Genomic DNA, 22,733 nt, shown 5'->3' with positions numbered 1-22,733 from the left:
CTTCCGGGCTAAGGCTTTTAAGAAGCAGGTGTGGTCTCCCTGCTCTCATTCCCCTCCTGCTGGCTGGATGCAGATGACAGCAAGGCCCTAGAGCAGGGATTCTTAACTTAGGGTTCATAGACCCCCAACATGGTTGCAGTTAGAATTCAGGGGTCTGGGAACTTGGATGGGAAAGAAATGATACCTTTATTTTTGCTAACTTCTGAAGCCTGGCATTTCCTCCCATGAGGAATGGAGGGAGAAAACCACAGTAACAGCAGCATCACTCAAGCCCCAACAGAAATCCCAGCTCTTCTTGTCTCACGTTACAGCTGCAGTATCACGAAATACCATTTATGCTCATCTACTGTGAAATTACAGTCTTTGTGAGAACTATCACTGGATCTTGTTGTTAATGTGTAATTCACAAAGCATATATTCCTAGATAACAAATGTATTTCAGAATCTCTTTATATTCACATTTCAGTAAAATTAGGTTTCCCTTGTAATCCTATGTCTTTCCTTTTGTACGTTTAAAAATATTACACTGAGATGAGGTCCACAGGCTTCACCAGACTGCCAAAGGGATCCATGATAAAGAAAGCTTAAGAATCTTTGTCCTAGAGAATGATGGAACCACAGGGAGGAAAACCACCCACAAATCAGCAAAGTTCACATTGGAGCAAGAAATACATGTCTATGGTGTTGAGCCACAGAACTGTGGGCTCATTTGTTACTGTAGCCTACCATTTCTACCCTGACCAGTACATGATGTCAGTCCGTAACTTTGTTACTGCAGTGACAGGCAATCCTGTAATATGGAAACCCAGGTGTCTGGCCACAGAGTAAACGTGGAGAGGAGAGGTTTTAACTGCTCAGGACTCTGAGCAGATACTCACAGTTAAGCCACGTGGCGCTGGGACTCCACTCGCTCCAGCTGCTGTTGTAGCTCTGAGCCCAGGCCTTCACCCGTGCACTGTAGGAAGCTCCAGACTTTAGGGTGCTGGCTGCAATGCGGAGGGTGGGCCCCAAGTAGGTCACGTTATAGATTTTGAACTGATAGAAAAAAGGGAGGTGTTAGTGCACTGGCATGGGGGGAGGGGAATCCTGGCTCCCACCCTGGCTGCTGTTCTCAGCTGACCCTACAGTGTTTTAAGAGCTCCCCCTGTTCCTTGGGTCCCTGCAGCCCCTTCCCAGCTCCTGGCAGCACTGGCAGGTTGGAAGCATTTGGGGGAAATGGTCTGGTGTAAAGTGAGCTGACGGGGGGTTTTGCACAATGAGGAAACAAAGTCCCAACAGGTTGCTGGAGAAACTGGAGGCAGCTGGAACTTTCCAGTGGAGCTGGGGTGTGTTGGGAGTGGCTGGAGGAGACCAGGGCAGGGAGAGAAAGACATTCTCACTGTCAGTGTTCCTTTTCTTCTAAATCTCAGAAAACAGGAAACAGCAGCTCTATCTAGTCCATGGAAGGAATCACAGACCCCGGAGAGGAGCGGGGAACTGGGAAACGCTTTTACTAAGAAACACAAAAGAAATTGAGCTTCCAGGGAGCTAGTTGTGGTTGGTTTGTTTTTTTACTGAAAGGCTAACTGTTTGGAAGACCATTCTGGGAGAAAGATCCAGGGAAAGAGAAACAGGACAGGCTCTCAAGTTCAAATCCTGGCTCCCAACCCCATCTCGGCCGTTTCCAACTATGGGACCCTGAGTGAGTCACGTCCGCCTCTCCAAGCCTCAGTGTCCTCGCCACTAAAACAGAGAGATGAACCCCCTCCCACCTGTGGGGCTTTCACAGCCACTGGTGATCATACATGCCGTGCCTGGCACACAATAGGCTCCCAAGAGGTGGTAACCATTATGATCTTGAGCACGGCATTTGTGGCCCTGCACAGGCTTGTGGCCTCTTTCTGCCCCATCCCTCAGTCCCCAGATATGCCATGAATGTTCATACCTCTAAGCCTTTGCTCATGTAGCTCCCTCTGCCTGGCCTCCCCTTCCCTAGCTAGAAAACTCCTGTACACCCTTCAGTGCCCAAGCTGAAACTCCACCTCTGTTATAGAACCTTGTCCAGAAGTCATCTAGGACAATGATAGCTCCATCTCCCAAATTTCACAGCAAGTTTCTAATATCCCTTCTTAGAATTGATCCCAACCAGTCTGAGCCACAGCTGGTGTCTGCAATACTGTAGCATACATGGTGGGATACCCACCCAGCATCCACACCACTGGGATCAGAGACCTAAAGCTCAGGGCAGGTAAGTTTCTGTCTCCAGCTCCAATCCTCATTGGTTTAAACCAGTCGTGGCTATTCCATCCCCAGCCTGTGATTGGTTAGACAGGAGCATGTGATCATCTCTGGCCTGTGACTAATGAGGGGAATTTCAGGCTCAGTTCTGTCCTTGAGAAGGAGGGATGGGAGAGGGTATCTCAGCAGCCTCTCCCCCACCAGCAAGAGAAGCCAGACCTGGAATTCTGAGGCCCAGGGCAGCCCTGAACACCTGTGTGACCGCTAAGCCGTAGCCTGGGCACACTGATCAATTCTATCTACTGGCTGGAGTCTGATGCCAGGTCCTAACCCCAGCTGTGTCTCAGGAAGCCCAGTCCCTGTTTCCTCTTCTCCAGAACTTCCTCTGGGGAACCACCCCTCCCTCATTCTCAGCCCTTCTAGTATGGGTGGAGCTGATCCCACTCACAGCTCCAGAAGTGGGCACTGACTTGCCTCTGGCCAATGAGGCCAGCACCCTCTCTCCTGCCCCCCACCCCTGACTGTGATAGGTTCAGAGATTGGCATGTGATCCCAGCCAAGCAGCTGATCATTGCCCACAAGATCATTTTGTTGGGATTATCTGGAAAGAAGACCTTTTCCCACCGTGGCTTAAAGATGCAGGCCTGGAGCTGCTAAGGGGCGTATTGGCCCCGACTTTAGGGAACAGCCTGCCTAAAAATGAAACCAACACAGAGTAAAGCAAGGCCAAGAGACGGAGATTCCTGGAACCTGGATTCAGCCAAGATAAGCAAATGAATGGCATTTCTTCGGACCCTATAGATTGTACCCTTCTCTCGCTCCAGCCTGGCCCTTGGGCTAAGCCTGCATGGGCCCAGGAAAGGGAAAGGGATTCACTGACCAAACAGAACCTGCCTCTTCCTTGGCATCTGTGCAAGCCCCCTCCCAAGCTGCTCTGAGCCTCTGCTGTAGGAGCCCAGATGCCCCACTCCTGCTCCCATCCCACATCCTGGTCCTGTGCCCAAGGGGAAAACCACACCCCAGGGATGCAAATCAACACCCACCACTTCCCGAGCTTGGCCAGGAAGAGAGGATGCAGGGACAGGAGCAGATATGGCAGCTTAAGGTGTCTGGGGCCTGCTCCCTGGCAGCTGAGGCCAGGCCAGCCTGGGTCCCAGGACACGAGGCAGGGCTCCCAGCAGACCCCCAGCAACGCTGACAGAGCGAGTTAGAGACTATGGCGTGGGAGGGCGAGGCAGACAGGATTTCGAGGTCTGTGGTACTCAGGAAGAAAGGAGGGTGACGTTTATGACGTTCTTTGTGCCAGGCAGGGCAGCCTGTCCGTGTCACACATTTCCTGCTCTCAGCAGCCCTACGGAGTAGGTAGTAGTGTATTGCTGTTACAGATGGGGAAACTGAGGCAAGAGGTGGTTAAGTGACAGACTCAAGGCCATGCATTGGGCAAGTGGCAGGTCAGGCATTGGAACCCGGCTCTGTGGGACACCAGGGCCCCTGAACACAACAGTGTTCAGATGTTGTCCCTGCAATGGGAATATCTGAGGGGAAAACATGGGTGGCAGGAAACAGCCTTCACTCCCACCTGCACCTAAATTGGGCAGGGCGGGGGGCAAGCCATCCATTGTGTAGCCCCTGTGATTATTTACTTGATAGTTTCCTTAAAATCAGCTGTCCCTCTTTAAAAATGTCAGTACGGTCATTTTAAAAGGAACCTCGCTACTACTGCGCTGACTAGAAAGCAAGTATCAGATGCCATGAGCGTCACATAAAGTAAATGCAATCAGAACCACACAACAGCATTACATCATGGCTGAACTCGTTCTCCCGGGGACGGCACTGAGCTGTGCGGCCTCCTCTCTCTGTTAAAAAGGATTAGTAAACCCATAGCTCAGCTGAGATGTCTCCCTGGACAGTCAGGGTCTGGAGGGAGCTGATGGGGAGTAACTGTCTCACTGTGGGACTCAGTCATTTAAGTGTGTTGCCGAGGGATCACCTAAAATCCCGTGTCCCACCCCATTGGAAACAGATGTGGTCCAGAGCCCTTCCTTTACAGATGAGGAGCAGTGCCCGGAAATAACCTGCCTTGTCTGCACACCAGGAATCAGGGGCCCAGAGGGACTGGTCCTGGCACAGAGTTAGGGTAAAAGCCAGGGGTCTGGGTCCTCAGGGTTTGCTGTCCAGCCCAAGGCTGTCCTCCCCATCTCCCACCCCAGACCCGAGTCCCAAGAGGTCATGGAGAAACCCTGCAGGGTGCCCACTCACATCCTTGGGGTCGTTCTCATTGGAGACGTTGACCAGGTAGGTGATCTCAGAGTTCAGGTGACTCTCAGGAGGATACGGGTTGCTCCACGTCAGCAGCCACGTGTGGGAGACGTTGGCGTGAACCGTGAGGTTTCCTGGTGCCCGGGGTTTCACTGCAGAGGAGCGGAGCCTGGTGAGGGGCTGGCCCGGGCATCAGGAGGATGCCTGGCTCCGCCCGGCCCGCAGACCATTCAGATTTTTAGTCAATAACACCTCCGTTGATGGGACACCACACAGATTTAGTTACGACAGAGAATTACTACAATAATATGGATTGTGATGTTGCTAAAATCCTACTTGGCACTTTAGTGGTTATTCACTACCTTTCTGCAGTGAATGCAAAAATGTCTGAGCCAAGTCATCCAAATGTTGGCTTTTCCACTTTCTTCCTCCACAGTTTTGGCCACCTCTGTGTACTATATTATTATTTACTAAGTATTTTTCTTTATTTCGATTCATGTGCTTTAAAACTTAAGTCTCTTTTTAAGCACTGAATCCATGAGACCACAGGTATATAATGTGCCTTAAAATCAACATACACATGCACAAATTATTTAATTCATGGGTTTGTCCATGGGTCGGTTTAAATCATCCCCCGACCCCCAGCAGATGAGTAGGTTGCTCAGGAATTGCTGATGGAGCGTGAAGACTGAGCTCAGTGAGGTACTGTCTCTGCGGCTTTAGTAGCTGTGTGAACTTAGGCAGGTTACTTGCCTTCTCTGAACCACAGTTTATTCAACTGTAAAGTAGAGATAACAACTCTCTTCTGGAAACTGAGGCTCAGAGAGGTAATGTGACTTGCCCAAGGTCACACAGCAATAAGTGGTGTTTTAAACTCCTGTCACTACACCCCAGCAAGCTCTTGAGGACTTCCCGCGGGAACTCTGGGTACCAGGGTAATAAGGTCAGCCTTTCACAGTCCAGACTGAAGAAGCAGCAGCTGACCAGTTGACAGAGGGTGGAAGACGGTTCCTAGTTCAGCTTTTGATCTGCAGCAAGCATGCCTTCCCCCAAACACATCTCATTCAACACCCCGATCTGGGCTCTTAAATTCAGGGGTTGAAATATCTGAACACAAGGGGCCCTGATGTACTGCTGAGCTCAACTCCATTTCAAAGATGGGAGGACTGAGGCCCAGAAAGAGGCAAGAACCCCATCAGGTCTGGGAAAAGGAAGGAGGCTGCTTGGAGCACCCCTCTCCCACACAGAGCCTGCCTCCCCTGTCCCGGAGCCTGGCTGCTGTGGGAACACCTGCAGCCCCACCCTGCCCTGCTCACCATGCTCGCTGGGCTTGAAGGAGGCAGTCCACAGCAGCTGCTTCCCTGCCCACAGGTCCAGCTGATAGATGTCCACACTGACCACATTATCCATCAGCATATCACACGTGCACACCGTGCTGTCTCTGTTCTCGGGGACACACGTGTAGTTTCTGCAGACGCAGATGTTGCATTAGGCTGGTCACGGGACTCACAGGTATTACCCGCCCCTGTACTTGGGACATGCCTCAGGGGACCACGAGCTCTTTCAGCTTCCTGGTCACCCCTCCTTAAGGACCAGATCTGGGGACTTGGGAGCAGAGCGGCCAGGGTGTAGAGGGGACACTGGCCTGGGACCACCTTCTTGCAGGCCTCAGCCCCTTACCACACCCGCCATGGACTCTTATCCGCCCCCAGCCCCAGCCTTGGACCCTGAAAGCCAGTGACAAGGAAGAACCCACAGCATGAAAGAATTTGTAACAACATATGTGTGTCTCAGCACACCCCTGGTAACACAGTTTAGCCCAGCATACATACCTTGGCAGGCATATTCCCTGTATCCCCCAGCCTAACCCACAGGCTGGGCCAGAGGTCGGCATTTTCTGTAATGGGCCAGATAGTAAATATTTTGGGCTTTGAGGGCCATCCCCTTTCTGTCCCAACTACACAACTCTGCTGATACAGCACAGAAGCCCCTGCCATAAGACGCAAACAAATGGGCATGGCTGTATGTCAATAAAACTTTATTTACAAAAACAGGCGGTGGGCCAGATGTGACCCATGGGCCAGCGTGCAGCTCCCTGGTCTAGGCTAATATACCACATACAGAAGCACAGCTCATCCACCTTAGTAAATGGAAACACATATCCCAAGTTCCACGGTCCGCCAGCTAACACAGCCAACTCCACTGCTAACTCCAGACCCCCAAACAACAGTCTAGCCCAGGGGTTCTCAACCTGTGGTCTGGGGTTCCACTGGGTCAAACTGCTTTCGTAACAATCCTCAGACACTGGTTGCCATTTTCACTCTCTTTCTCTCACAAGCGTACAGTGGACTTTTTCAGAGGCTACATGAAGTGTGATGACATCATTGCTCTGATGGTCTCTTGAAATGTGGACTTGTGTGCTGCTGTGATTTCAAGTTTCTGTTTTAATTTCCAACAGGGTAAACACGGATCGATAGAAGCTACCCAGCCTAAAGCTTTTGGGGTCCTGAGACTCAAGCCGGGACGGTATAGCTCAAGTGGTAGAGTGCATGCTTAGCATGTACAACGTCCTGGGTTCAATTCCTGACACCTCCTCTAAAAATAAATAAATAAACCTAATTACCTCCCCCTGCCAAAAATAAAAGAGCCTGAAGTTTGAGAGCCACTGGCCTAGTGCAGAATTCCGCCCATAAGCACGTGCCACATGCCTCGGTGACAATGCGCTGGGAACCCTGGGACACACTCGCTGGTCTGACACACGCTGCGACCCAGGGCTCCTCACCTCTCATGCCCAGTAAGCCCAGAGAACTGCTTAGCACCCCGCGCTCCAAGGCACCACCCGGACCAGGCAAACTCCGGGGCAAACCTCCCCAAACTCCCAGCTCCAGCACCGGCTTACTCAGAGAAGATAAAATTCAGCTGGTAGGTCAGGCGGAGCTCGGTGCTGCAGTTGGTGGGCCCGGCCATCTCCCACTCACAGGTGGAGGTGCTGATGTAGTCGGTCAGGCAGGTGGGCTCCTGGCGGGTCTTAACACTCCCTGGGGAGACACGGGAGCCTTCTGAGCAGATGAAGCCTGATGTCTAAAGGGATGGGTCAGAAACCAGCCCAAACAGGACCAAGGAGCCCATCACAAAAGAACGAAACTGCAGTCCCAGGCACAGTCCTCAGAGAGCAGGGGGCTGGGACTGGGGCTCCAGGAGCTTCCCAGCTGGCACTGCGGTGACTCCTGCCCCTGAAGCAATACCCTTGGGGACAGGGTCCATCAGCGGGGACAGAGCAAATGCACCTTTATCGTATGTAAACTCAGCTACCACCCCCCATGGCATGAGCTGGGGGAGACACTGTCTTCCACTGACCCCTTCCTGCCCCCATCGATTCTCCATCCCTCTCTGTGCTCAGGAGGGTGACCCCCACGGCCCTGTCACCAGGTGCTCTTATCCCCTGGCTTTGTCCAATATTGAAGGGCAGGATGAGAAGCTGGGGAACTTCTTCCAGCGAGTCAGGGGCAGAGCTGGGATCTGAACCCAGCCAGATGTACACTGGGTTTGCTGCCTGGTCTGGGAGCCGTGGCCCTAGCCCTAGAGAGCCTGCACCTGACCGGCAGATGCCTTCCTGCTCCGTGCTCAGCACCAGGCCCCACACAGCTCACACCAATTTGCACTTGTTCCCTGGATAAACGACTTACCGTATTAAGGAGGTTCTTAGATGTCTTATAAATATCTCAAACTCACCTCATGTCCAAAGCTACCTCCTGATTCCCCACCCGCCAAAAACACATGTTCCTCTGCATCTCAGAAATGATATTTGTGTTCTTGCCAGCAGCTCAGGTCAGAAATATCGGGGTCAGCCTTGCCACCTCTCTCTCCCTCACCTCAGTTCCAGTCTGTCTTCAAATCCACCTTCCAGACAGATCCAAAAGCCAATCCCTTCTCATCTCCTCTGTGGGTCCCAGGCCCCCTGGCTTAATGTGGCACCTCCTCCCTGAGCCCCTCCACACCCGCAGCTTCTGCCCCTGTGCTACACCCAGAGGGATCCTTTGTAGTGTCACAGATCATGCTCAGACTCTTGGCTTGGTCCTCCTGGTACTTTGCCGTCTCCATCTCTTCCCTCCTCCTGCCGCATCTCACCCTCTCGTGTCTCATCTGGTCCCTCCAACACTCAGGCAGGCTCTGGGCTCAGGGTCTCCACTGAGAATACTCCTCCCTCGAATATCTGCCTGGCTCCCCGCATCCTTCACATCTTCGCCCACTTGTGACTTGATGAGGACTTCCCTGAGCACGTACTTTTAATTGCCGTCCTCCTATTCCACCCAGCTTTCCTAATCCTCCCCACTCTGTTCTATTTCGTCTTTTGCCATCACCTTCTAAGGACCTTTAGAATGTCCTTAATATTAGGACCACTTGTTACTGGCTGTCCTCTCCCACTAATTATCACGTAATCTCTTCGAGGCCAGGGATCTTTGCTTGGTTCTCTGATGATCCCGGGAGTCTGGTGTGTAAACAGTCAATCAAGGTTGGGTTGCAGAATGAGGGAAGGAGGAAATGGGTGAGACGGGGTGACTTACCAGAGCCTGCCGCCCACACCAGGATCAGGCAGCTCACGGGGAACGTGAGCCCAGAACTAAGCCACCCCATTGGGAGATCCTATGGTGCCTGCTGAGAAAAAGTGAGCTGGTGAGTGCTGACTCATGGTTCCCACCATTCCTGCCCGTCACCCTGGGTGCAGCTTTTAGAGCTCAACTTACTCCAGATACAACCCTAACCCGGCCAACGATGAGCCCTCCAGGTTCACAGGCACTCTGTTTACAATTGTGAAACACGACACAACCGCACAAAGCCCAGAGTGAGAACCACAGAATGCTTGTCACAAGAGGTGCTTCTTGGAAAAAAAAAAAAAAAAGGTCTGCTAAGTTTGAACAACCCCTTAGATTTCTGCAAGTTCATAATGCACATTTGTGTGTAAAGGTTCTGATAAGTCCTACAGTAAAGAAATTGATTCTTCTTCATCTAATCCAAGGCTTACAAAATTTATTTTCAGATCCAACCTTCATTTGTGTGTGTGTATCAAAACCTCAATTAATCCCCGGAGGGATTTACAATTCCTTGAAATATACTTTGGAAATGCTAATCTAACTGTTCAGCCTTACAGAACCAGTTAAATAAATGAGGGTACCCATGCAATGAACTATTAGGCAGCCACTAAAGATGATGCTGTTGAGTGTGTTAGACTTACTACGTCAATGGCTTCGTTCTTCACTCCTCCTGTGTCCAAGTAACCGGACTGTGCCCCCACCCCCATCACCGCCCGTCTAGGGCATTCTTCCCCACCCTTGGATCCTGGCCTCAACCATGTGACTAGCTTTTCCCAGCAGAACATTAGTGAAAGTGCCACACGCAGAGACCTGCTTTTGCAGGACGGCTGCCTGGAGAACACGCCCGGGCTAGCCTGCTAGAAGATTAATGATGTGCGACAGTCTCAGAAGTTTCAGGCTGCATCAGGCAACAGGCAGCCGCCCCACCTGGGTGAGAGAGGGCACACCAGTCCAGCGGGGCTGCGTGACTGACCTGAGGCTGACGTCCGGTGTAAGGGGGAGGTCACCTCAGCAGGATGAGCCAAGCCCAGGAAAACTGGCCTCTGCAAACTCAAACTAAACAAAGGTCTCTTGCAACCCCCTGAGGTTTTGTGGGCAGTTGTTACATAACATTATCATTGTCCTCTTCTGGTCATGACCCCATCACCCTGACTTCTAACCCGATGGATTACTCTTGCGGTTTATACAAATGGAACCGTGCACTGCCCTTGTTGTGTTAAGGACATCCCATAATTCGTGATTGGGGAACAAAAATCAGAATGTACGGACACCCAAAAGAAAACCTAATTCAAATTCCCCCCAGATCACAAGGCCCAGCAAGAGACCCTTGTATGTTGGAATCTACTCTTCCCGATTTGTTCTATAAAAATTGGGAAATACATATGAATTTCATTTACCAAAAAACCAGCACTAACACACTAAAACTTGGACTTTGAACTTACTGTGTCATTAACATCATTCCATGCAGCTAAATTTAGATCCAAAGCAGCCAATCAGTAGTATTCCACTGTGTGTCCAACACTGGATATTGGACCTTATCATTTTTATTATTTGATTATTATAAATAGCATGGTTCACATGCCCTTCCTTGGAGAACCATTGACATACATTTCTCTGATTATTTCCTTAACTGTAAGCACCTGCTCAGTCACTAGCTTGTGACCCTTCAGCAAGCTGCTTAACACCCACCCCAGTGCCTCCGTTTCCTAGTCTGTCAAGTGGGTGTTGTTAAGGATGAAATAAGCTAACACACGCAGAGTCCTCATGTAGGGACCCGAACACAGTCATGGTTCAAGTAATGTCAGCTGTTATTATCACTAAGAAAAATGCTCAGAAACAGGATCCCATGGGGTCACAGAGAGTGCAGGTCCCCCCCCCCCAATACTCCTGGCACTGAATGCCAAATGCCCTCTCGAAAACAATGCGCTGGGGTATTGGCACGGCTGAGCGCACCTACCCCCCACCCCTGCCCCGCTTGGGTCTCTATCTTGGGGTCATAATTCAGAAAAAAAAGCTTCCAGACCCCCTCCTGCTACTTCATAGTTATCCTTCGTTAAGAGAGTTTCTCTACCTTTCAGAGTTTGGGCTCCTTTTTCTGCAACGCGTAAGATCTCAAGATCAACCTCACAGGTGTGCTGCACAGAGGAAGTGAGGTGTGCACCGAAAGCACGTTGCACAACGTCTGTAGCACAGCAAGGTAATGCCAAGTCAGAAACCCCAAGCCCCTGCTGAGAGCTCTCCAGGGACTTGAAAATCCCACTTGAAATCCCCCCGTGGCTGGGCCCCGCCTCCTTCTCCGCACCTGCGCACGGCGCACCTGTGCACACCTGTGCACGCGCTCCTGCCCCCTGCACGCCTTCACTTCCTGCTGCTCTCAAACACTCAAACTCACCCTCACCTCCATGCCTTTCCTCTCGCTGTCCTTTTCTTTCACATTCTCTCTCTCTCATTCTGTCTCTCTCATTTATTCCCTTTATTTATTCATTTATTCAGCATGAATAGATTGCCCCCTAGGTACTCCAGTGTTTAGAAAAACAAGGACATTCTGCAACATAACTACATGACAACCAGCAAAATCAGGAAACTCACATGGATGCGCTACCGCCATCTCATCCACAGACCCTATTTCCATTTCGCTAATTGCCTCAACAATGCCCCTTAGCAGTCCAGGATCCAGCCTAGAATCATGTGTCTGATTATCATGCCATCCCAGTGCCCAGATCTTGGCTTCTGCTTACTCTTCTGCCCTGACAGGGTTCCCTGGAGAAATGGCTGACTCCAGGAGCAGGGAAAGAACAAGAGAAGTCTGGAATTCTTGTGCCAGAAAGTAAGGAAGTGCTCCGAGAATGATAGGCACATCCAGAAAAGACACAGGAGCCAGCCTGAACAGACGCCCACGGGCCAAAATGAGCACTTGGAGTGTCACAACGAACAGTACAGTAACCAACCATAACCCTTGGAGTTAAAATAGGGGTGCAGGAGTCGACGGTGACAGAGATGAGTAAGTGGGGGGAGGGACAGCTCTATTTCACCACAACAGACTCTAAGTATCTCCCCCAAACTCATTATTAATTAATGAGTTGAAATACTTATTAACTTTATAACTCTATGTATTCTACGTACAATACTTTTGATGTATAACTGTATAGAACCTTACTTAAAGAAACCTGGCAGACACCACTTTAACCAGTGTTATCATTCTAGGAGCGAGATAAAGCAAGGTTTGTGAGCATTTTTGAAAACGATGCCCTTGGAAGAACACAACATCCCTTCCCTGAGATTCCTGCCCCAAGTGCACAAACCACATGGTAACATCAGACAAGCTGACACCGAGGGGCAGTCTACACAGGAAGTGGCCTGTACTCTTCAAAAAGTGCCCTGGGGGCCAAAGGCAAGGAGAGTGGGAGCCCCCTCTCCTTTCAGTTGTGTGTCTGTCATCCCGAGAGCCTGCGTTTGTCTTGCTCACGGCCAAGCTCCTAGTACCTCTGACAATGCCTGGCAAGTAGCACGTGGTCAGGAAATGTTTGTTGGATAAATTCATTTTGAATCTGGTGCGGGGCTGCTGATGGGCTCAGCACGGGGCTGGAAAGCTCTCCCTGGGGGGAGGCTTGGTGTCTGCTTGAAGCCCCAACTCGCCTTCCTGGCAGACCCGCAGTGAAGACCAAGGAAGGAGGGGGTGGGAATGGGGCGGTGGGTCCTTGATGCCGGTTTCCTCTGCCAAGTCCCAATAACCTTCCCTCTCATGAGTTCACAGAGGCCCACAGCATCCTGTGGCAGAGATGGCAAAGGTGTTATTCCAGCCCCAATTCTGAGTAAAGAGAAACAGAGAGGCCAAGATGTATGTCCAAGGACACACAGCAGAAGGGCTACCATTGTGAAGTCCTCCAATGGGGGAGTGCAGCAACCCCCTTAGGGTGGACTAAACCCTCACATATATGGTGGCCAGGGTGTTATCTGTTTTGCAGGGCACATCCAGATGTACACATGTGCACACGCACACCCACTCACGCATGCCACTGGCTTCACAGGGACTACGTGCGGTTGTTGCATCTCAGGGGACACCATGGCACAGATGCGATGGCAAAGCTTCTCTGAACATCACAGGGAATGGAAGACAAAGGCAGAGAAGTAAAGGAATTTAAAAAGAATAATTACCAAGCGGTCAGGGTAAGGCACACGGCAAGAGAAAATAATTTCAAGTTCATACCCTTATCGTGGCATTCCTGACGTGTTAGGGTTGGGAGGGTCTCAGGGTCCTCCTGCCTTGCCCAACTGCCAACTTGGATGGGGCGCCCTGACAATATCCCATCTCTGATGTGTTGCTGTCCAGTTTCTGCTTGTACACCTCCATGGATGGGGCACTCGCCCCCCCCCAGTTATTTTTGGGCAATGCTTGACTATTGCAAACAGCTTCCTTACACTGACCCAAGCATTTGTGTAAACAAAATCCTGCTTGTCAAGTACTCATTGTACTGGACACTTTGCCAAGTGCACTAGAATTATTACCTTACTGACTGCCCAAAAACCCTGCAAAATGTGTCATTGCTCCCACCTTCCTCCTGAGGGAACTGAGGCCAGCAAGGTCAAATAACTTGCCCATCAGGTCCCACAGCTGGCAAGAGGGCAGGGCTAGAGTCAGAATCCAGGTCTGTTGGTTTCTGAGCCCAAAGTACATTCCAATATATCAATTCCTTCAACTTCTCCTAGAACCACAGACTGAACCCAACAAGATGAAATGAAATGAGTCAGGAAGAGTTGGTCATCCTGCTTCCTTCTAAACATTTTACATATTAATTCAATACTCTTCCAGCTAAGGTCATATTAACAGAGATATGAGAGCCCAGACAAGGGAGGTGATAGTTCCCAATTGTAACTGTGCATCCCTTTGGAAGGAATCCTGCTGATTTGAAGCTTGTCAAGAGGATGACAACTGACACAGAGTGGGCCCAAAAGTCCCAGAGGGCCTAGAAAGTCTTTCCCTAAAAGGCTCTGCCTCTAACTTCCTGTGGCCTCATCATATGCTTAACAAACATTCAATATTTACCACAATATTTAAACATGCCAAATTTCCTTCTAAACATCTTACACATATTAATTCAACATTTTAGACAGCCCTATGAAGTAGGCACTATTATTTTTCTCATTTTCATACAAGGAAATCAAGGCTCAGAAAAGTTTACGTGACCTGTCTGAGGTTACAGAGAGGTGACAGTCTCGGGATTTGAACAGGGGCAGTCAGGCTCTCAACTACTATCTGTGTTTAGACGCCAGAGTCCTCAGTGTTCTGGAGGTCACTGACCCATCTGAACGTCTGATGCAAACTCCAAGCCCTCTTTCTAGATAAGTGCACACATTCAATTTTGCATTCCATTTTAACGGTTCACAGATGCCCTGAAGCCCAAGTAAGGACTCCAGGTCAAAGGCCAGCCCCTCTCAGCAAAGAGCAGATTTTTCAGGGTCTTTGAACTGAGTTGTAGCAAGATTTCGCCAGTCCAGGGCTGGGGAGAATGATGCAACGGGGAAGAGCCTGGGAGAGGGGGGCCATTAGCGGTTGCTGCAAACACGTGCCACCCATCTCTTCTCCATGCTGCAGCCGGAGTCATTTTAAATTGGAAACCAGGCCACAAACTGCCTACTCACTTCACCGGCCTCTGGCTCCTGAAAGATGTGTTCCCCCAGTATCACGGATCCCCAGGGGTTCACAGCCCATCCAAGGGCAGCCTCTCTGACTCAGAATCACATCCAAGTCCCAGAATGAAAACAGCCAATCCAAAAGGGCATTCACTGGGCGATTCCATTTATGTAACATTCTTGAAATGACCAAATTATGCAAGTGGTGAACAGATTATTGGTTCTGGGGGCTCAGGGGGGCAGGCAGGGAGGGAGGTGTGGCTATAAAAGGGCAACATGGGGATCCTTGCAGTGACAGCACTGTTCTGTATCTCACTGCGGTGGTGGAGACAAAAATTGTGCACGTGATAAAATTAAACTAATAAATACCAGACTAGCAAGACTAAAAGAAATAGCATGCAGGCATACACACGCAAATGAGTACAAGTAAAACAGGCAAACTGAGCAAGGTCAGTGGGTTCCATCGATGTCAATATCTTGGTTGTGCTACTGAACTATAGTGTGGTAAGATGTTACCCTTGGGGGAAACAGAGTATAGGGCATCTCTCTGTATTACTTCCTACAACTGCGTGTGAGTCTACAATTCCCACAAAATTAAAAGTTTAAGAAAATATAGCAACAACAAAAAAAACCCAAACCGTCGAAGCCCCTGATGATCTGGCCCCTGTGACCCAGTTACAGTCCCCTCCTATCCCTGCTCCCTCCCACCGGCCTGGCCTTCTGGGCGCTCTGACACAACCCTGTCCCTCTCCTCCCTCGCAGCCTTTATACCTGGAAACACCATCCAATGAGGGCTCCCCTGTTACTTCTTATTACAGTACCCTGTTTATTTCTGTCATATACTTATCACCATCTCAAATCATATCACTGAGGTTATACTTGTGAGTGCTTATTTTATTTCAGGATGTAGATGGGAAAGATAGAAAGATGCGACTGCAGAACTGTTTTCAACTTCCCCAGATCAAAACACGCCATTAAAAAAAAAAAGAAGCAAGCAAGCGAAAGACTAGAAGAAAGTAGCAATCTACATTACAGAAGGTTAAGGGCCTTAATACATAAAGAGGTCTTACAAATCAATAAAACAAACATCTCCTTAAGAAAAATAGCTGTGTTCGTTGCTTCGTCCCCTGTGCCTAAACAGTGCCTGACACGTACACAATATGTGCTCATGAAACAGCAATTCAGTGAAGGACTGGTTAAAATTCAATTAATGAATACAATAATCTGGTTTTAAACATGGAGTATGTACCAAGCCTTTACCCATAATAATTGCTATGCATATATAGTGCTTATTATGTGCCTGGCATGATTCGGTTCTCACAACTTTATGAAGTAGGTGCCATTAAAGTCTCCATTTTAAACGATGAGGAGACAGAGGCACAGAGAGGTTAGAGCACTTGCTTGTGGTCACAGAGCTAGGATTTGAACTCAGGCAGGCTCACTCCAGAATCCATACACCTAACCGCTGCCTCTTGAAATGCAGTCCCTGCAGCCCTGGCATGTGTTGTAAGTCCCACTGGCCAAAGAAGAAACTTGAGGCTTAGAGAGGGCAAGTGACAAGGCAAAGGTCATGGAGTTAGGAAGTGACAGCGTGGTTGAAAGCCTGAGCCAGGAAGAGAACAGAAACATCCTGAGTGGGAAAACGCCCGTGCCGGCAGGGAAACACGCTTAACTCACTCTTTTCATCTCGGGGGACATGAGTGGCGAGTCTTGAAATGTCAGAATCCAGCAGCGGCACAGAAGCCACCAAGCAGGGCTCTCTTCCTGAGCCCAGCAGGGTGTACAGGCCTCCTGCTCCTCTTCCCTCTCTTGGCTGCAACCCGACTGGGAGGGGGTGGGGGTGGGGGTTGGGTCAGCAGACAGGATGCAGCCAGTCCCGTGACAAGAGGCATGTGGAGAGGAAGCCGGGGACAGCAGGGGCTGTGGGTGACCTCCCCCGGAGCCACTGACCCCTGAAACTCCTCAATCTCAAGCCCACAATCTTCAGCCAGCCTGAAGCTTCCTCTGGACTCTGGGACAGCTGGGCTGGGCTGGCTTGGGGCCAAGACACACTTCTCCCCGGGGCAGCAGCCTTCCCAGAACTGCTGCCCAGCTAAGGTTCTCAGAAGCAGCAGCCACGTCAGCAGCCCCACCCAGGACAGTGAGGCGGGCCAGCCCAGGGCCCCAAGATGGCCTGGGCTCTGCCTGCCCGCCCCCCACCCCCAGCCCAGGGAGTGGGGGTGGGGGGCGGGCAGCCAGTGAGTTCTGCCACCACCAGGAGCAAGAATGAGCAACCTCAGCCAAAGAGCCCACCAGGCACCCTGTGCACCTACTGTGTGTTCCTGCTCTTTATTCCTGCCCCATGTATTCTTGCAGGTGTTTACTGAGCACCCACTATGTGCTAGCTACTATAGATGCGAAAAAGGCCATTCACTCATTCATTCCTTTCTTCCATCTTTCCTTCAACAAATATTTGAGTGAGAAGAAAAGTTAGTGGAGGATTTTGGGCACAGAGGTGAGACTTCAAAAGGTCGCTCTGGCCTGTGGGGTCAAGGGCAGAAACAAGGACCAGCGAGGAGGCCACTGGGCTAGTCCAGGCACCAGGCGCCAGGCATGCCAGGATTGCAGGGAAGAAACAGTAAGAACAGGTTGGAGTCTAGATCTGTTCTGAAGGTAGAGCCAACAGGCTTGGCCGACAGAATGGCGTTTGAGGATAGGGGGTGGGGTCAGAGAAAAGAGGACTGGTCTGGGTTAAGAAGGACTCCGAGGCTTTTGGCTGGAGCCACTGACAGGATGGGGCTGCCATTTACCACGATGGAGTGGACCGTGGCAAGAACTAGCATGAGAAGAGGCATCGTCAGGTACGCAAGAGGCTGTGTCAGTGAGGAGGGGTCCTAGAGGGTCGGCGGGGGCGGGGGTAGTGAACAAGAATTCTCTGAGGGAGGGGCAGCAGCAACTGGAGAGTTAGGAAGAATGCCCCAGAAGGCACAGTGGGCTCTGTGAGGGCAGGAAACGTGTTTCGTCCTCTGTGACCAGAACACCCAGCCCAGCACCTGGCGCAGAGCAATTACTCAATAAACGATCATGTGTCTTTCACTCTGTTCTGATTTTTACACTTACACAGCGCTTCCTTAGTGCCTGGCTCTGTTCTAGATGTTTTAAGGCCCCCTGTGAGATGAGTACAATTATTAAACCCATTTTACAGATTCTGAAGGATCTGAAGAGAGGGAGGGGGTGGCCCATTTCCCACTCACAAGATGGGCTCATGGCTGCAGCGACGGTAGGAGTTACAGGGGATGAGAGCAGTGTAGTCAGCAGGGCCAGAGGCCAACACTGTCCACCAGGAGTGGTAAGCAATTCAGACTTCGTCCCCAGGGCAGTAGGGAGCCACTGAAAGCTATTAAACAGGAGAGGAGCCACTTTCCAGAAAGCCCACAATGAGCTGTGCGTGGAGAACAATCACAGGGGGAACACAGAGGCGGCTGAGAGAGGAGGGGGTGCAGCTGGAGTCGCAGAAGAGGAGGCAGATTCCAGATCTGTTTGGGAGGCAGATGTGGCAGAACTAGGTGATGACTGCGGGCTGGGAGCTGGGAGCAGGGAAGTGGCCTTGGGCTGGGGCACGGGCGGCTGGATGGTGGGGGGTGCTGGGACAAGGAGCGGGCTTGCTGGGGAAGACCATGCACTTTGCTGGCTGTGGACTTGGTGAGTCCACCTGGGCCATGGGCCCCGAAAGGCATCCAGGAGGCAATACGCCCTAGCGGTCTGGAAGGAAGGAAAGCTTGCACTGGAGATAGGTTTGCAGGTTATCAGCTGTGGCTGAAGCCCAGGGGAGCTGTGCAGAGTGAGACACCGTCTTGTCTGAGGGACAGGAGAGGGCTGGAGACCACAGACCTCCTTCAGGGGACATCCCCTTGGGGAGGCATCCAGGTGACTCAATCTAGGATCCTGGAAGCCATGCCCACCCTCAGAAGGTATCAGTGGCCCTAGGTAGGAGGCTGAACCTCAGGGACCCGCGTGCAGACACCCCTGCTTGGGAGCAGCGACCAGCCTCCATCACTCTGCAAGCCCTTCTCCTGCTTCATTTCTCTGCCCAGCACTTACTCCTCGCTGCCTGTCACACAAGCACACGTCCTGTGCACTGTCCAAATCCCCACTGAATGCCAGCTCCTGCAAGGCCAGGGGTGGTGCCCACCCTGCTCGCTGCTATAGCCCTGCAGCCTAGCATGGTGCCTGGCACACATTAGGGGGTCCACAGATATTTGCTGAATGGAAAAGCAAATGAACAAATCCTCCCTGCTGTGCGCAGGGAGGTCTGGCCAGCCATTGCTGGTGGAGGCAGGGATACAGCTCCTGGAGTTGGCATTTTCCACCTCTCACTGCTAGATAAACACTGACGAATTCTGGCTCAGAGTCTCCTTAAATACCCTGATGCAGGACCACACAGATCTCAGCCACCCCAGAGGGGCAGGGAGAGCTAGCCTCCAGAGAGCTGGTAATTGGGACATTACCATGATTATTACTCATTGCCCTGAGATGCAGGGCATCTGGCCCCAGGACGCTGATTAGATTTTGGCTGTCTTAGTGACAGTCACGGCTCCCAGGACACCTCTTTCTCCTGAGGTCTGTAGAAGTCACCATGAGTGCCCCTGCATGTCCCCAGTTCCTTGAGTCTTTAGAGACCATGCTCTGGGTCTTTCTGCCCATGGGGCCCACCCTTTCCCCACCCAAGGAACATGGAGGGTGCAATTATCATCATTCCCTTTGTAGACCTGGGGAACCTGAGGCAGAGAGTTTCAGGAACCTGCCTGAGGATGCACAGCTAGTCAGTGGTGGGCCTGGGAATTGAACCCAGACTTTTTGGCTCTGAAATCTGCGATACAGCACCTGGCATGGAGGAAGTAGCCACAAGCTCTCTCACTCCTTTTATACACCTCTCTGTTTGCTCCTTCTAGCAAGCCCCGTGGGGAAGATATGGGCAAACATTCCCTGCACAGAGGAGGAAACTGAGGCTCAGAGGGATACAGCAATAGTCCCAGGGCGACAAAGCAGGAAGTGATGAACTAGAATTTGGCTTACACCACTGTTTGCCCAGCCCTCGTGGCGAGCATGTCTCAGCAGTGACCAAGGACTTTGCCCTCTGGGCAAAGCCAAAGCAGCAGCACATCAGCACAGGTAAGAGCACCCTCTTCATGCTCTGTGTGCAGACAGGTTGGGGGGGGCTCTCCCTTAGGTCCTTTCTGTTGTCTTACCCCTTATCCTTCCTGGCATGGGCTGGGACACAGATGTGTGGGGCCATTCATGGGGGGCAGGGACCCCAGAGGATCTAAGACACGGAAGCGTAATTCTGGGCCTAAGTGTGCAGGCTCTGCACTGATTGGCTGGGAGATCTTAACAAGCTGGGGTCCTCTCAGAACCTCAGTCTATTTATCATGTGCATCTTGGGGTGGTTGAGAGGAGGCAAAGAGACCATGGCTGGGTGGAAGAGGCCTGGGGCAGTGTTGATGGAGCAGGTGGCAAAACCTTGTCTCCAAGTGTCAAGTAACAGCTCTGAGACCCTCAAGCACATGGCGGCCTTCATGACAGCACAGACGGGTCTCACAGGTACCAGCTGAGCCAAGGACTCCATTTACATGAAGTTCAAAAGGGGACAAAGCAATCTTGGGGTCAGGGGTCAGGAAAGCGTCCTGAGGGAGGGGTAGGTGGCAGAGAATCTCCTCGGGCGCTGATTTTGTTTGGTTTCTTGATCAGGTTATACACACATGTGTTTACTTGGTGAAAATGCATGAAGCCAGGCACTTGTCTGCATGTGTATCAGGATGAGGGGGAAGGGACTAGAGCAGAGGGTGCATGAGGCCCTCTGGGTATGTCAGCAAAGGTTCCAGAACAGTCAAGCCTCAGTGCTGGTGGATCCCCAAAGACCCTGGACTCCACTCCCAATAATACTTCAGGTCCCCCTAGGCCTTTGCACAGGGCCATCAGCTCTCTAGTGCCTCCAGGGCACTCACTGCCTCTGGAGCAGCTCCTAGCTCCCAGCCACCTCTCCCAGAGACAACTCAACATCTAAGAGAACGCATGACCTCAGTGAGTGAAGAAGGGACAGGTGGTGAGCACCTGACCGGTCCTAACAGGCCGCCGCCACTCTGCTTTTCACCATGGAAATGAAGACCGAGGCGTTGCTAGGTCTTTTTCAAAAGAAGCTAGAAATCAAAATTTCTATGTATATTACCGTGATTTCTGAATGTTCAATTTTTAAAATCGACACCCCACATTTGTGGTCCCTCTTTGGTTTACAACCACAGCTGGCATCCTCCTGAGTGGGTAGATGTCTTGAGATCCCAGGAGACCCCCAACAAGAGGAAAGGAGCAACAGATGAGACCCCACACCTTCCGTGAGCTCCCTAAGCTCCAGCACTCCCAAACGTTCCCATCCTTCTATCCCTGTGGAATGCGGTTGTTATGGTGATGAGAGGGAGCGGGGCTGCAGACAGGCCATCACTGCCTGCTCTGGTGCGGCTGAATAGCACCGTTTTGTCAGTGAGGATTCCAAAATTCTGCAAGCCCTGTTGCCTTCCTCCTCAGTCGGGGCAGACGAGGGGGTCAAACAGCAGTCTTTACACTCTCCCAGCCCTGCTCCCCCAAGATGTGCCACAGACTCCCCAATTCCCTTGGGCCATCTCCTCTCCTTCTCTGTGCCCTCCTCCTATGCCATCCTCTCCGGATGTTCCTGGTCAAAGCCTACTCTTTCCTCCACCCATCTCACAGCTCGGCCTGCCCCTCTGTGCCAACATCCCTTCCATTCTAATAAACAGTGAGCTGTGCCTGTCATTTCTCTCCCTTTCCAGACAAAAAAGTCCTCCAAGCCAAGGATGGCATCTTACTCACATCTCTTTGTGAACACAGGAGGCAGCCAAGTGATGCTGGAGAAACCCAAGTTGTGGCTGCCTTATCGCAGGTGTGGCCCTCCCTCCAGGCCATTTTTACACACCATTCTCACTATCGGCGGGTCAATATTTACACCCCATGACTAATGTGTGAATAGGGATGTTTGCAATGCCTTTCACATTCTCTATTTGTCATTATTTTCACCAAAACCCTAGAGAAAGGCAAAGTGAGTCACAGCATCATCTTATGGATGAGGAAACTGAGGCCCAAATAGGGAAAATGGCTTGATTACTGAGCAAGTGGGTTGCAGCGCTGAGAGCGACATGCAAGTTTTATTTTATTTTATTTTTTAAAACTCATTTGGCTACCAGATGAGGATCAAAGAAAAGTCCTAAAACTTTAGAGGGGAAGAAAAGAAAATAAAGAATCAGAAAAGTAGCCAAGAAAAATGTAAATAAAGACAATAGGGTGCTCACTTCAGAGCACGTATACTAAAACTGGAACGACACAGAGAAGATTAATGTGGCCCCTGCACAAGGATGACACGCAAATTCGTGAAGTGTCCATATTTTTAAGTTGCTCTAGTAACCTTAAGAAGTGAAGGGGAAAGCAGCTGCCTCACTGCCCAGATACTGATTTGTTCAGATGTTTCAATGCCTCATGATAAAACTACAAACATTTTCCTAACAGTTTAAGAAAAAGATAATAGGTAAAGGAATATTAATACCAAATAAAACAGAATTCAAGGCATCCAAGTATTAAAAGAAAGAGAGCTGTTTTATCCTGATAAAAGGAGCAACTCACCAAGAAATTACAAAAGTCATGAACCCTCTTCTATTCATATATTCTATTTATATGCACCTAACAATATAGCATCAAAAAAAAAAAAATGAAGCAAAAAACTGAGAGAAGGCCAAGGAGAAATAAACAGATCCCCTATCATAGTGGGAGATGAATCGGGTAGAGAAAACTACATAAAAACATAGAAAACATAAATGCTATAATTAGTAAGGGTGATCTAACACATATATTTCTAGAACGTTACACCCAAATAGAAATACACATTCTTCCAAATATGAGAGCAACAGACAGAAAAACTGACCAGAAAGTCCCACAAAGAAGATCTCAACAAATTCTCCATCACTGATATCACAGAAGCTACAAATATTGACC

General features: G+C 50.5%; 1 protein-coding gene and 1 non-coding gene across 6 annotated transcripts in view; one reads left to right on the top strand and one right to left on the bottom strand.

The window, feature by feature from the left end:
• The window catches only part of IL4R (interleukin 4 receptor), a 36,803-nt gene that overhangs the window by 8,176 nt on the left and 5,894 nt on the right, over positions 1–22,733 (bottom strand). The window contains exons 2-6 of one of the 5 annotated variants that reach the window (XM_031433015.2): positions 9,042–9,129; positions 7,376–7,514; positions 5,793–5,944; positions 4,477–4,628; positions 879–1,035 (exon numbers count right to left, since the gene is read on the bottom strand). In XM_031433015.2, the coding sequence (XP_031288875.2) occupies positions 879–1,035; positions 4,477–4,628; positions 5,793–5,944; positions 7,376–7,514; positions 9,042–9,111 (670 nt within the window). In that variant the 5' untranslated portion in view covers positions 9,112–9,129. Of the gene's footprint in view, positions 1–878; positions 1,036–4,476; positions 4,629–5,792; positions 5,945–6,308; positions 6,374–7,375; positions 7,515–9,041; positions 9,133–22,733 lie in introns of those variants that run through there. The other 4 variants (XM_031433017.2, XM_031433018.2, XM_064478539.1 and 1 more) reach the window with 4 other exon arrangements.
• On the top strand, positions 22,029–22,134 carry LOC116147259 (U6 spliceosomal RNA). Its single transcript, XR_004130793.1, has one exon. It is a non-coding gene; the product is annotated as a U6 spliceosomal RNA (small nuclear RNA).

The sequence above is a fragment of the Camelus dromedarius genome, chromosome 24 (assembly GCF_036321535.1).
Source record: "Camelus dromedarius isolate mCamDro1 chromosome 24, mCamDro1.pat, whole genome shotgun sequence".
Lineage (NCBI taxonomy): Eukaryota > Metazoa > Chordata > Mammalia > Artiodactyla > Camelidae > Camelus > Camelus dromedarius.
This window is presented reverse-complemented; position numbering and strand designations above follow the sequence as displayed.